The 14386-nt window shown below is 46.5% G+C and overlaps 1 protein-coding gene across 1 annotated transcript; it reads left to right on the top strand.

Annotated features, from left to right (window-relative positions):
* The first annotated feature begins 7051 nt into the window (after positions 1-7051).
* LOC119329073 (7-deoxyloganetin glucosyltransferase-like) lies at positions 7052-9093 on the top strand. The gene is made up of 2 exons (XM_037602056.1): positions 7052-7688; positions 7916-9093. The coding sequence occupies exons 1-2, from the start codon at positions 7172-7174 to the stop codon at positions 8851-8853; spliced, it is 1455 nt and encodes a 484-aa protein (XP_037457953.1). The 5' UTR covers positions 7052-7171; the 3' UTR covers positions 8854-9093.
* Positions 9094-14386: the final 5293 nt, after the last annotated feature.

The following is a 14386-nucleotide window of genomic DNA, read 5'->3' as shown; positions in this document are numbered from 1 at the left end:
TTCACAATTAAAACCGCCTGGAACACCATAGTGTGATGGTGTGTCCGAACATCATAGTTGCACCCTATTGGATATGATGCATACCATGATGTCTCTTATCGAACTGCCGCGATAGTTTATGGGTTAGGCATTAAAGACAACCACATTCACTTTAAATAGGGCACCACGTAATTCCGATGAGATGACGTCGTATGAATTATGGTTTAGAGAAACCTAAGTTGTCGTTTCTTAAAGGTTTGGGGCTGCGACGCTTATGTGAAAAAGTTTCAGGATTAAGCTCGAACCCAAAGCGGATAAAGTACATCTTCATAGGACACCCAAAACAGTTGGGTATTCCTCCTAATTCAGATCCGAAGGCAATATGAATTGTTTCTAGAATTGGGTCCTTTCTCGAGGAAAGGTTTCTCTCGAAAGGATTGAGTGGGAGGATGGTGGAGACTTGATGAGGTTATTGAACCGTCACTTCAACAAGTGTGTAGCATGGCACAGGAAGTTGTTCCTGTGGCACGTACACCAATTGAAGTGGAAGCTTATGGTAGTGATCATGAAGTTTCGGATCAAGTCACTACCGAACCTCGTAGGGTGACAAGAATACGTACTACTTCAGAGTGGTACAGTAATCCTGTCTTGGAAGTCATGTTGCTAGACAACAATGAACGTACGAGCTATGGAGAAGCGATGGTGGGCCCGGATTCCGACAAATGGTTAGAAGCCATAAAATCCGAGAGAGGATCCATGTATGAAAACAAAGTGTAGACTTTGGAAGAACTACTTGATGGTCGTAAGGCTGTTAGGTACATATGGATTTTAAAAGGAAGACAGACAATGATGATAAGTGTCACCATTGAGAAAGCTCGACTTGTCGTTAAGATGTTTTTCGACAAGTTCAAGGAGTTGACTACGATGAGACTTTCTCACTCGTAGCGATGCTAAGAGTCTGTTGGAATTATATTAGCAATTACTGCATTATTTATGAAATCTTGCAGATAGGATGTCAAAACATTGTTTCCTCGACGATTTTTGAGGAAAGGTTGTATATGATACAACCGGAAGGTTTTGTCCATCCTGAAATATGCTAATAAGTATGCAAAGCTCCAGCAATCCTTCTGAGGACTGGAGTGAGCATCTCGGAGTTGGAATGTATGCTTTGATGATGATCAAAGATTTTGGGTGTATACAAAGTTTATGAGAAACTTGTATTTCCAAAGAAGTGAGTGGGAGCACTATAGAATTTCTGATGAGTATATGTTGTTGACATATTAATGATCAGAAATGACGTAGAATTTCTGGAAAGCATATAGGGTTATTTGGAAAGTGTTTTCAATGGAAAACCTGGATTAAGCTACTTGAACATTGAGCATCAAGATCTATAAGGATAGATCAAAACGCTTAATAGTACTTTCAAATGAGCACATGCCTTGACTTGATCTTGAAGGTGTTCAAGATGGATCAGTCAAAGAAGGAGTTCTTGCCTGAGTTGTAAGGTATGAAGTTAAGACTTAAAGCTCGACCATGGCAGAATAGAGAGAAAGGAACGAAGGTCGTCCCCTATGCTTAAGACATAGGCTCTACAGTATGCTATGCTGTGTACCGCACCTGAAGTGTGCTTCACCATGAGTCAGTCAAGGGGTACAAGAGTGATCCAAGAATGGATCACAGGACAGCGGTCAAAGTTATCCTTAGTAACTAGTGGACTAAGGAATTTTCTCAATTATGGAGGTGGTAAAAGAGTTCGTCGTAAAGGGTTACGTCGATGCAAGCTTAACACCTATCCGGATAGCTCTGAGTAGAGATACCGGATACGTATAATGGAGCAACAATTTAGAATAGCTCCAAGTAGAACAGTTATTTGGAATAGCTCCAAATAGAACGTGGTAGCTGCATCTAGGAGATGACATAGAGATTTGTAAAGCACACACGGATCTGAAAGGTTCAGACCCGTTGACTATAACCTCTCTCACAAGCAACATGATCAAACCCAAGACTCTTTGGATGTTGGTCACATGGTGATGTGACCTGTCAGTGTTAATCACATGGTGATGTGAACTAGATTATTGACTCTAGTGCAAGTGGGAGACTGTTGTAAATATGCCCTAGAGGCAATAATAAATTGATTATTATTATATTTCCTTGTTCATGATAATCGTTTATTATCCATGCTAGAATTGTATTGATAGGAAACTCAGATACATGTGTGGATACATAGACAACACCATGTCCCTAGTAAGCCTCTAGTTGACTAGCTCGTTAATCAATAGATGGTTACGGTTTCCTGACCATGGACATTGGATGTCGTTGATAACGGGATCACATCATTAGGAGAATGATGTGATGGACAAGACCCAATCCTAAGCCTAGCACAAGATCATGTAGTTTGTATGCTAAAGCTTTTCTAATGTCAAGTATCATTTCCTTAGACCATGAGATTGTGCAACTCCCGGATACCGTAGGAGTGCTTTGGGTGTGCCAAACGTCACAACGTAACTGGGTGGCTATAAAGGTACACTACGGGTATCTCTGAAAGTGTCTGTTGGGTTGGCACGAATCGAGATTGGGATTTTGTCACTCCGTGTAAACGGAGAGGTATCTCTGGGCCCACTCGGTAGGACATCATCATAATGTGCACAATGTGACCAAGGGGTTGATCACGGGATGATGTGTTACGGAACGAGTAAAGAGACTTGCCGGTAACGAGATTGAATAAGGTATCGGTATACCGACGATCGAATCTCGGGCAAGTAAAATACCGCTAGACAAAGGGAATTGTATACGGGATCGATTGAGTCCTTGACATCGTGGTTCATCCGATGAGATCATCGTGGAACATGTGGGAGCCAACATGGGTATCCAGATCCCGCTGTTGGTTATTGACCGGAGAACATCTCGGTCATGTCTGCATGTCTCCCGAACCCGTAGGGTCTACACACTTAAGGTTCGATGACGCTAGGGTTATAAAGGAAGCTTGTATGTGGTTACCGAATGTTGTTCGGAGTCCCGGATGAGATCCCGGACGTCACGAGGAGTTCCGGAATGGTCCGGAGGTAAAGATTTATATATAGGAAGTCCTGTTTCGGCCATCGGGACAAGTTTCGGGGTCATCGGTATTGTACCGGGACCACCGGAAGGGTCCCGGGGGCCCACCGGGTGGGGCCACCTGCCCCGGGGGGCCACATGGGCTGTAGGGGGTGCGCCTTGGCCTACATGGGCCAAGGGCACCAGCCCCTAGAGGCCCATGCGCCAAGATAAAGGAAAAAGGGGAGAGTCCTAAAGGGGGAAGGCACCTCCGAGGTGCCTTGGGGAGGATGGACTCCTCCCCCTCCTTAGCCGCACCCCTTTCTTGGAGTAGGGGGCATGGCTGCGCCTCCCCCTTCTCCCCTGCCCCTATATATAGTGGAGGGGAGGGAGGGCATCCATACCTGAGCCCTTGGCGCCTCCCTCCCTCCCGTGACACCTCCTCCTCTCCCGTAGGTGCTTGGCGAAGCCCTGCAGGATTGCCACGCTCCTCCATCACCACCACGCCGTTGTGCTGCTGCTGGATGGAGTCTTCCTCAACCTCTCCCTCTCTCCTTGCTGGATCAAGGCGTGGGAGACATTGTCGAGCTGTACGTGTGTTGAACGCGGAGGTGCCGTCCGTTCGGCACTAGGATCATCGGTGATCTGAATCACGACGAGTACGACTCCATCAACCCCGTTCACTTGAACGCTTCCGCTTAGCGATCTACAAGGGTATGTAGATGCACTCTCCTTTCTACTCGTTGCTGGTCTCTCCATAGATAGATCTTGGTGATACGCGTAGGAAAATTTTGAATTTCTGCTACGTTCCCCAACATCCACCTCCTCTTCATTCGTGGAGAGAGCCATCAGAACAAACCTACACTTCCAACCTATATTTTCTGAGAGAGAACCACCTACACTTGTGTTGAGACCAAGATATTCCATTCCTACCATATGAATCTTGATCTCTAGCCTTCCCCAAGTTGCTTTCCACTCAAATCTTCTTTCCACCAAATCCATATCCTATGAGAGAGAGTTGAGTGTTGGGGAGACTATCATTTGAAGCACAAGAGCAAGGAGTTCATCATCAACACACCATTTGTTACTTCTTGGAGAGTGGTGTCTCCTAAATTGGCTAGGTGTCACTTGGGAGCCTCCAACAAGATTGTGGAGTTGAACCAAGGAGTTTGTAAGGGCAAGGAGATCGCCTACTTTGTGAAGATCTACCGCTAGTGAGGCAAGTCCTTCATGGGCGATGGCCATGGTGGGATAGACAAGGTTGCTTCTTCGTGGACCCTTCGTGGGTGGAGCCCTCCATGGACTCGCGCAACCGTTATCCTTCGTGGGTTGAAGTCTCCATCAACATGGATGTACGATAGCACCATCTATCGGAACCACGACAAAACATCAGTGTCTCCAATTGTGTTTGAATCCTCCAAACCCTTCCCTTTACATTCTTGCAATTTACATGTTTTACTTTCCGCTGCTCATATACTCTTTGCATGCTTGCTTGAATTGTGTTAAGATTGCTTGACTTGTTCAAAGTTGCTAAAATCTGCCAAGAACTAAAATTGGGAAAATGCTAGATTTTTATTTGGTCAAGTAGTCTAATCACCCCCCCCCCTCTAGACATACTTTCGATCCTACACCCGGCCCCTCTTGGGCGGTTCATACCTAGTAGTTATATCCCCAACAGAACACGTGATGGTGTAGTTGAGTCTAGAAAATGTTTCAACGTCAATCAACACTTCACCTTCAAACCCGACCCGTTCCTTCTCAAAACAATGATTCTTCCGTGAAGATGGTTCGGTTTCTAAGCAGTATATGCCACACTTGTATGAAACCTTATCAAATTGTTAGCACAACCTCTAGGAATCACATAATTACACCATGCCAAGTTTCATGGTTTTTAGACCTTGTTTGCATATTTGAGAATTAAAAAGGCAATAACCTGCATGTCAGTGGTCAAGTAGCACCATGAGGTTTGTAACTACTTTCCTTTTTCTTTGATAAGGTCAAAACATAGACTCATTAACATAAATACCACTTTCAACAACTTTTTCATGAACTTGTCATTCAACTTTGAATTATATCTGTTAAATACCAAGAAATGCACTTAATGGCTTACATATATCAAACGAACTCAGAAAATGTCAAATTTTCACTTGGAACATGTGATGGTGTATGTTGAGTGTTGAAAAAGTTTTGAGGTTAAAAGATGAAGCAATCAACGCTATGCCTTCAAACCCGTCATGTTCCTTCTCAAAACTATGATTCTTCCTAGGAGATGGTTCGATTTATAAGCAGTGTACACCATAACATTTGAGAAACCTTCTCAAATTGTTATCACAATTTCTAGGTATCATATAATGACACCATGTCAAGTTCCATAATTTTTTACGCTTCATTTATACTTTTCAAAATTAAAACCAATGACCTCCATTTTTTAATCCAATTCCACCAAATTTTTCTTGCACTTGTAGTTCATGTTTTAATTATATTCACTAAATGCCTATAAATGCACTCAGTGACTTACATATACCAAACGGGCCTAAAACATGCCAATTTTACATGCGGGTCATGGGATGGTATATCCATGAGTGCACAATTTTTAAGGCCATCCGATGTAGTGGTTGCATCATCTTCAAAGTTGATAGGTTCCCTCTTGAAACCACGTTTCTGTCACATAAAAAAATTTCTACGCCTTCTCAAAATTTTAACACAGCCTCTAGGGATCATATAATGACATTATAATTTTTTAGAATTAAAAATTCAATAAAATCCATGTTCATGTCGAGTCTTATCACCCTTATATCAGCTGGAATTCTCCTTTTCTTGTATAAGACCTAAACATAAACTCAAGAACACAAATAGAATTTTGAATCCAATGTTGCCAACTTTTTCATGCATTTTTATTTCAAAATTTTATTATATTCACTAAATGCCTAAAAGTTTAGTTAATGCATATAAAAGAAAATAAAGAGGAGAAAGTAAAAAAATGTAGAAAACAATAGAGCATAGAATATAATATATACATGAGAAAAGAGACATGAGAAAGGAGCATAAAAAAGTGTTTGCCGATTGGAAAAAAAGAAACTCAGCAAAGAATTTTTTGTAAAGCACCCGGCAAAAGATTAGTTCGTTTAATGCAAAACAAAATGTACTCGGCAAATGTCCTAGTGTCTGACCAAATGCATTTGACAAACAACCTAAATTTCATTACAGTATTAGTACACTAAACTTGCACTGCCGTGATAATGAGAGAGCAAGCAAAACAGGATACAACTTGTTAGGGCATCTTCAACCCTAACCCACAAACAGACACCACAAATGTCCTTTTTTTGTCCGGACGTGGTTCATGAACATGATGCGGGAGTCGGTCATCAATGTTCTTCCCAAATGAATCCGATTGGAGGAGAGAGATGAGAAAGACCATGCATATGAAGAGAGAGAAAATAGATAAGGACCATGTGATTACTTTCTGTTGGTTAAGTGAATGTCCAGATTCCAACAAAGCCCCCACGTTTGTTGCTAGGATACTGAAATCTGTACGTCCGAACTGCTAAGCGGACGCTTAAAGGATCCCTCTTGGATGGCGAAAATGGTCCAGACACTGTGGTCCAGGCATATAAAAGAGGTTTGATGGTCGGCTTTGAAGATGCCCTTAGAGTTTAGGTTAGCCGGAAAATGGTCCAGACACTGTGGTCTAGGCATATAAAAAAGGTTTGAAGGTCGGCTTTGAAGATGTCCTTAGAGTTTAGGTTAGCCTGAAAATGGTCCAGACACTGTGGTCCAGACTCCAACAATGGCCGCCTGGCTGCTGTCGGCTTTGAAGATGGTCTCGAATTAGCAAATCCGCCAAACCATTTGACTCGATCTCATGCATTGTTCCGTGTCCTCTCACAGCAACAATAATTCATGAAGCCAACAATGACAGATTGACAGCAGCCAGGCGGCCATTGAAGTTCAGATCGACTATCCAACCACCTGTGAGCACGCGGAGACGTTTACACCCCCATGCCCGCGGCCCGCCAGCCATGATATATACCAACACGCCAGGAGCTCATGGCCGTAGCTCACCGCACACGGCTACACGCACAACACAACGTTGCGGCTTGTGGAAGCGAGAGAGCTAACCGAAGCAACAAGGTGAGCCAGGCTCGCTAGGAAGGAAGCCATGGCGACGGGTGAGAGGCCGCACGCCGTGATGATTCCGTACCCGGCGCAGGGCCACATCACGCCGATGATGAAGCTGGCCAAGCTGCTCCACGCCAGGGGCTTCCACGTCACCTTCGTCAACAACGAGTTCAACCACCGCCGCCTGCTGCGCTCCCAGTCCGCCGACGCGCTACGTGGCCTGCCCGCGTTCCAGTTCGCCGCCATCGCCGACGGCCTTCCGCCGTCCGACCGTGAGGCCACGCAGGACATCGCTGAGTTGTGCTACTCTACAATAACCACCTGCCTCCCTAGGTTCAAGGAGCTCATCGTCAAGCTCAACGAGGAGGTCGAGACCTCCGGCGGCGCACTGCCGCCTGTCACCTGCGTGGTGGCCGATAGCACCATGAGCTTCGCTCTTGCCGCCGCGCGGGAACTCGGCCTCCGCTGCGCCACACTCTGGACCGCCAGCGCCTGTGGTTTCATGAGCTACTGCCACTATAAGGATCTACTCGATCGTGGGCTCTTCCCTCTCAAAGGTAGATATGCATGTCTCTTTCTGTACATACACAAGAAAACCAGCTTTCTTCAACTGCACGTCGAAACTAAAATGGAGGTGTAAACGTCTCCGCGTGCATTTTTTTGGGCATGCATGAAAATTGAACCGCGCCTTCTAAACCGTGACGGAGGGAGTAACATTTTTTCGGCAAAGGGTGAATTTTATTGATTCTGACAACATACTGTAATTTATGTGTTGTTGGTGCAGAAGAGGCACAGTTGAGCAACGGATACTTGGACACGATCATAGACTGGATACCGTCGATGCCTAAAGACCTGCGGCTGCGTGACCTCCCTAGCTTCGTGCGCACCACGGACCCCGATGACATCATGTTCAACTTCTTCGTCCACGAGACGGCCGCCATGTCGCAGGCGTCGGGGGTGGTGATCAACACCTGGGACGAGCTCGACGCGCCCCTGCTCGATGCCATGTCCAAGCTCCTGCCGCCCGTCTACACGGTGGGGCCACTCCATCTCACGGTCCGCAACAATGTCTCGAAGGAGAGCCCCCTCGCCGACATCGGGTCCAACTTGTGGAAGGAGCAGGACGCGCCCCTTCGGTGGCTCGACGGCCAACCGCCGCACTCCGTGTTGTATGTAAATTTTGGGAGCATCACGGTGATGTCCAAGGAGCATTTGTTGGAGTTCGCATGGGGGTTAGCCAACACCGGCTACGCCTTCCTGTGGAATGTTCGGCCTGACCTCGTCAAGGGCGACGACGAGGCCGCACTACCGCCAGAGTTTTTCGCGGCGACCGAGGGGCGGAGCATGCTCTCGACATGGTGCCCGCAGGAGAAGGTGCTGGAGCACGAGGCCGTAGGGCTCTTCCTCACGCACTCTGGGTGGAACTCGTCGCTGGAGGGCATATGCGGCGGCGTTCCGATGGTGTGTTGGCCCTTCTTTGCGGAGCAGCAGACCAACTGCCGCTACAAGTGCACGGAGTGGGGCGTCGGGATGGAGATTGGGGAAGACGTGAGGAGGACCGAGGTGGAGGCCATGATACGGGAGGCCATGGCGGGGGCGAAGGGGCGAGAGATGCGACGGCGTGTGCAAGAGCTCCGGGATAGCGCCCTGGCCTCCGCACGGTGTGACGGAAGGTCCATGCGCAATGTTGATAGGCTCATCCATGAGGTGCTGCTGGCTTGAAACAAGAAAGTTAAGCTGGTAAATAAAAGGTTTGGACTGTCTGAAGCGTTTAGTAGGATGAAATCAATCCCTTCTCCATTTCAAAGTTTCAGTCATATTTTGAGCGGTTAGTTGAATATGTTACCAACATGATGGCAAAATAAAAATTAATGATCAAAAGAAATGAGGAGCTCCTTCCACGCATGATGAGTTGTATATTTGGAATAATAAAGTTTCATTTGACGCCCTATGCACCTGAAAGCAGGAAGTAGCATTATTCACATCTGCATCACACTTCTCAGAAGTTGGCCCCTATGGACCAATAACATCATAGCACTATGCCATCTACTTTTGGGCCTGAATATGTGTGCTTTAATTTGAGTGAGGATTTGGCGCACGCGGGCTGTTGTGCCCCCATTCAATAACGTATGACCTACACCCCATGATGGCTAGTATTAGCGGTGTTTTTTGGGTTGGCATAGATCGAGATTAGGATTTGTCACTCCGAGTATCGGAGAGGTATCTCTGGGCCCTCTCGGTAAAGCACATCATGATAAGCCTTGCAAGTAATGTGACTAATGAGTTAGTTATGGGATGATGCATTACGGAACAAGTAAAGAGACTTGCCGGTAACGAGATTGAACTAGGTATGAAGATACTGACGATTGAATCTCGGGCAAGTAACATACCGATGACAAAGGGAATGACGTATGTTGTCATTACGGTTTGACCGATAAAGATTTTTGTAGAATATGTCGGAACCAATATGAGCATCCAGGTTCCATTGTTGGTTATTGACCGGAGATGTGTCACTGTCATGTCTACATAGTTCTCGAACCCGCAGGGTCCGCACGCGTAACGTTCGATGACGCTTTGTATTATGAGTTATGTATTTTTGGTGACCGAAGATTGTTCAGGGTTCCGAATGAGATCACGGACATGACGAGGAGTCTCTAAATGGTCGAGAGGTAAAAATTGATATATTGGACGATAGTATTCGAACACCGGAAGTGTTTCGAAATGTATCGGGTACATATAGGAGTATCGGGGGGTTACCGGAACCCCGGAGGGAAAGATATGGGCTATATGGACCATAGAGGGGACGCAAGGCAGCCCACAAGGGGGTGCCCCCCCCCCATGGGGAGTCCGAATTGGACAAGGGGAGGGGGCCCGGCCCCCTTTCCTTCTCCTCCCTCTCATTCCCCCTTTCCCCTTCCGATAAAAGGAAAAGGGGCCGAATTGAACTAGGGGTCCAAGTGAGACTCCTCCCACTTGGCGCGCCCTAGGCCGGCCTCCTCCCCTCTCCCTCCTTTATATAGGGGGCAGGGGGGCACCTCTAAGCACATCAATTGTTCTTAGTCGTGTGCGGTGCCCCCTCCACCGTTTACTCTTCCAGTCATATTGTCATCGTGCTTAGGTGAAGCCCTGCACGGAGCACTTCACCATCACCGTAACCATGTCGTCGTGCTGAAGAAACTCTCCCTCGACACTTTACTGGATCAAGAGTTCGAGGAACGTCATCAAGCTGAACGTGTGCCGAACTCGAAGGTGTCGTACGTTCGGTACTTGATCGGTTGAATCGAGAAGATGTTCGACTACATCAACCGCGTTAAACCAACGCTTTCGCTTTCGGTCTACAAGGGTACGTGGACACACTCTCCCCTCTCATTGCTATGCGTCTCCTAGATATATCTTGCGTGGTCATAGGAAATTTTTTGAAATTGCATGATGCGTTCCCCAACAGTTTCCGTCAACTACAAGGCACATGTGGTGACTTCGTCAATCTCAAGATGTTGTGTCGGCTCAATATTTTGAAGGTGCTCATAAAGGTTGGGTATGCATGCATATGTTCATAGAAATGAATGTATGTGCATTTGTAAACGTCTCTAATTGTACTATATTAAAAAAGCAAGGTTACGGGCTGGAAAGGGCAGGGCATGCCGAAGAAGGCCAGGGGGTCCTTGTCAAGTCGGGGCTCCAAGCTACCCCAACTTTCACCATGAGTTGTTTCCACCTCACAAAGAAAACATGCCGGAATCTGACTTCTATTTCTTCCAAATTCTGGTGGGGTGGGATAAATGGTGAAAGGAAGGTGCATTGGGTCTCGTGGGAGAAGATGTGTGACTCGAAGCGTACGGGTGGTATGGGTTTCCGGGAGCCTGAAAAGTTCAACCAAGCTCTCTTGGCGAAACAAGCTTGGCGCCTCTTGACTGCTCCAAACAGCTTGGTGGCAAGTGTTCTGAAGGCTAGATATTACAAGGAATGTTCTATCCTGTCCGCTACTTGTCCTTCTAATGCATCATTCACTTTTAGAAGTATTCTGCATGGGCGAAACCTGCTGAAAGAGGGGTTGATATGGCGTATTGGGGATGGCAGTAGCATCAATATTCATCATGATAATTGGATCCCGCGGCAGGGCTCTTTACGGCCACTGGGCCAAACATATCTGCCGGGAATTACTAAGGTGGTTGTCTGCTGGATGATGAAGGGTCCAGCTGGGATATGCACAAGGTTGGGGCCATGTTCACTCCTTCTGATGCTGAGGATATCAAGCAAGTAGCAGTGGGGGTGTAGGAACTAATGACTACTTGGCTTGTGTAACGCCCTCGATGCGGCTATATCTCCCACGTGTTGAAGCACGACTTAGAGGCATAACCGCATTGAAAGCAATATCGCAAGTGAGGTAATCTTCACACAACCCATGTAATACATAAGGGAAAGAGATACATAGTTGGCTTACAATCGCCACTTCACACGAATACATGAATAAAGCATTACATCATCCAGATACAATCAAGGTCCGACTACGGAACCAAAATGAAAGAAGACTACCCCAAATGCTACACAAATCCCCGATCGTCCCAACTGGGCTCCACTACTGATCAACTGGAAACAGAAACGACATAACAAACACGATCTTCATTGAACTCCTCCTTGAGCTCGGTTGCATCCTCTGCACGGTTCAACGGCACATGCAAGCTGGTTTTGGAAGTATCTGTGAGTCACGGGGACTCAGCAATCTCACACCCTCGCGATCAAGACTATTTAAGCTTATGGGTAAGGTAAAGGTATGAGGTGGAGCTGCAACAAGCGACTAGCATATTTGGTGGCTAACAACGCAAATGAGAGCGAGAAGAGAAGGCAAAGTACGGTCGAGAATCTATGATCAAGAAGTGATCCTAGAACAACCTACGTCAAGCATTACTCCAACACCGTGTTCACTTCTCGGACTCCGCCGGAAAGAGACCATCACGGTTACACACGCGGTTGATGTACTTTAATTAAGATCAACTTCAGGCTTTCTACAACCAGACATTAACAAATTCCCATCTGCCCGTAACCGCGGGCACGGCTTTCGAATCCCTACAGGGGTGTCCCAACTTAGCCCATCACAAGCTCTCACGGTCAACAAAGGATATTCCTTCTCCCAAGACATTCCGATCAGACTCGGCATCCACGTTACAAGACATCCTCGACAATGATAAAACAAGTCCAGCAACACCGCCCGAATGTGCCGACAAATCCCGATAGGAGCTGCACATATCTCGTTCTCAGGGCACACTCAGATGAGCAATCCGTACAACTAAAACCAGCCCTCGAGTTTCTCCGAGGTGGCGCTGCAAGGGGCTCTAGTTTGGACCAACACTCAGAGGAGCACTGGCTCGGGGGGGGGGGGTTAAAATAAAGATGACCCTTGAGTCTGCAGAACCCAAGTGAAAGAAAAGGCTAGGTGGCGAATGGTAAAACCAATGTTGGGCATTCCTAGAGGAGTTTTATTCAAGGCGAACTGTCAAGGGGTTCCCATTATAACCCAACCGCGTAAGGAACGCAAAATTCGGGAACATAACACCGATATGACGGAAACTAGGGCGGCAAGAGTGGAACAAAACACCAGGCATAAGGTCGAGCCTTCCACCCTTTACCAAGTATATAGATGCATTAATTAAATAATAGATATTGTGATATCCTAAAAAAATATTCATGTTCCAAACATGGAATAAGCTCCAATCTTCACCTGCAACTAACAACGCTATAAGAGGGGCTGATCAAAGCGGTAACATAGCCAAACAACGGTTTGCTGGGACAAGGTGAGTTAGAGGCTTGGCTTAACAATATGGGAGGCATGATAAGCAAGTGGTAGGTATAGCAGCATAGGCATAGCAAAAGAGCGAGCAACTAGCAAGTAAAGATAGAAGTGATTTCGAGGGTATGGTCATCTTGCCTGAAATCCCGCAAGGAAGAAAAACGAGTCCATGAAGAAGACAAACGGACGTAGTCGAACGGATCCTCACAACTCCTGAACGAAACCGAAGCTAACACGAGAAGCAACCCGAAAAGAAGCAAACAACATAATAAACAACCATCACATAACATGGCATGATGCGCAAACAAGTATGATGCATGTCCGGTTTAAATATGTATGGCATGGCAAAGGGCACAAACAAAACTACAAGTTAAGTGGAGCTCAATATGCAACGAGTTGCATATTGACGAAACACCACATCAATTATTTAGTTCTCTCGCATTTATGTACTCAACAATATTAAATGTTGTTAAGCATGGCAAGAGGTGAGGCATAACAAAACTACACCATCTAAACAATTTAAATGGGGCCGGGTATAACAAATAACGAATCCGGTAAATCCTCATATGCATTAGTAATTTATTGCAACAACAATTTAAACATTTTAATTGTTGTTATCATGATGCGGATGACATGAACAAGTTTATGCAATTTTTATTAAAAGTTGACAAGAGCATTAAGAAGCATTTGTCACAGTGGTGGAAAGGAAAGGGGTGCCACGGCAACGATAACAAAACGGTGCCACGGCAGCGTTCCGGTTCCGGTAACTCGATTGAGATACCGATGCAAAGGAGAAGTGTGCTGATGCGTGCAAAAGATGGTGGGGCACTCCCGGATACCGGGTGTCCCACGGATGGACAGCATGGCAACGAGGAGGACCGAGCAAGTGACAACTCGGACACGGTGCAAACATAGGGTGCAACTCATACATCGCAAGCATTCATTCACGGACGTTGTCTCGAGGTTATACCTTCGAAGCGTGCAAACGGGATGGATCAAGTTCGTAGAGGGAAGTAGGCGTTCTCGCGATGGCGGTAGTGGAAGTCGTCGTTCTCGCTTCGTAGATGTTCGGGTTAACGAGGGGGTACTTGGCGCAACATAGGTCTCCGGGGTCGTCGGGTACACGTTCACGAAGTAGTCGTACACGTCGATGGTAATTGTTCACTTGACGGCCTTCAACGAGGGTAGTTGTTCTCGTATCGTCGAGGAAGTAGTGGTACTTTTCCGAAGAGGAACTTGATGAACCCAACATCTCCGAGGCGACGGTGGTCGTACACGGCAACTGTAGTTGAACTTGTAGGGTCGTCCATTTCGTGGTACTTAGGTGAGTCCACGGGAAACGGTAGTCGTACACGGTTCATCGAGGAACTTGACGTTTCGGCATGTAGTCATTCGAGCGTCTGGCGGTAAAGGTACTCGGTTGTTTCGAAGAGGTACTTGGGGTCATTCGAACTTGCCGGTCTCGTACTT

This window comes from Triticum dicoccoides, chromosome 7A (genome assembly GCF_002162155.2).
Source record: "Triticum dicoccoides isolate Atlit2015 ecotype Zavitan chromosome 7A, WEW_v2.0, whole genome shotgun sequence".
In the NCBI taxonomy this organism is placed as follows: Eukaryota; Viridiplantae; Streptophyta; class Magnoliopsida; order Poales; family Poaceae; genus Triticum; species Triticum dicoccoides.
Note: the sequence above shows the minus strand (reverse complement) of the source record. Positions and strands in the feature narration are given on the sequence as shown.

Excerpts from the sequence above, each read along its gene's own strand:
- LOC119329073 (XM_037602056.1), top strand. The coding sequence starts at position 7,172 with ATGGCGACGGGTGAGAGGCCGCACGCCGTGATGATTCCGTACCCGGCG. Across the intron at positions 7,689-7,915 it reads TGGGCTCTTCCCTCTCAAAG|AAGAGGCACAGTTGAGCAAC; the intron begins GTAGATATGCAT and ends TTGTTGGTGCAG.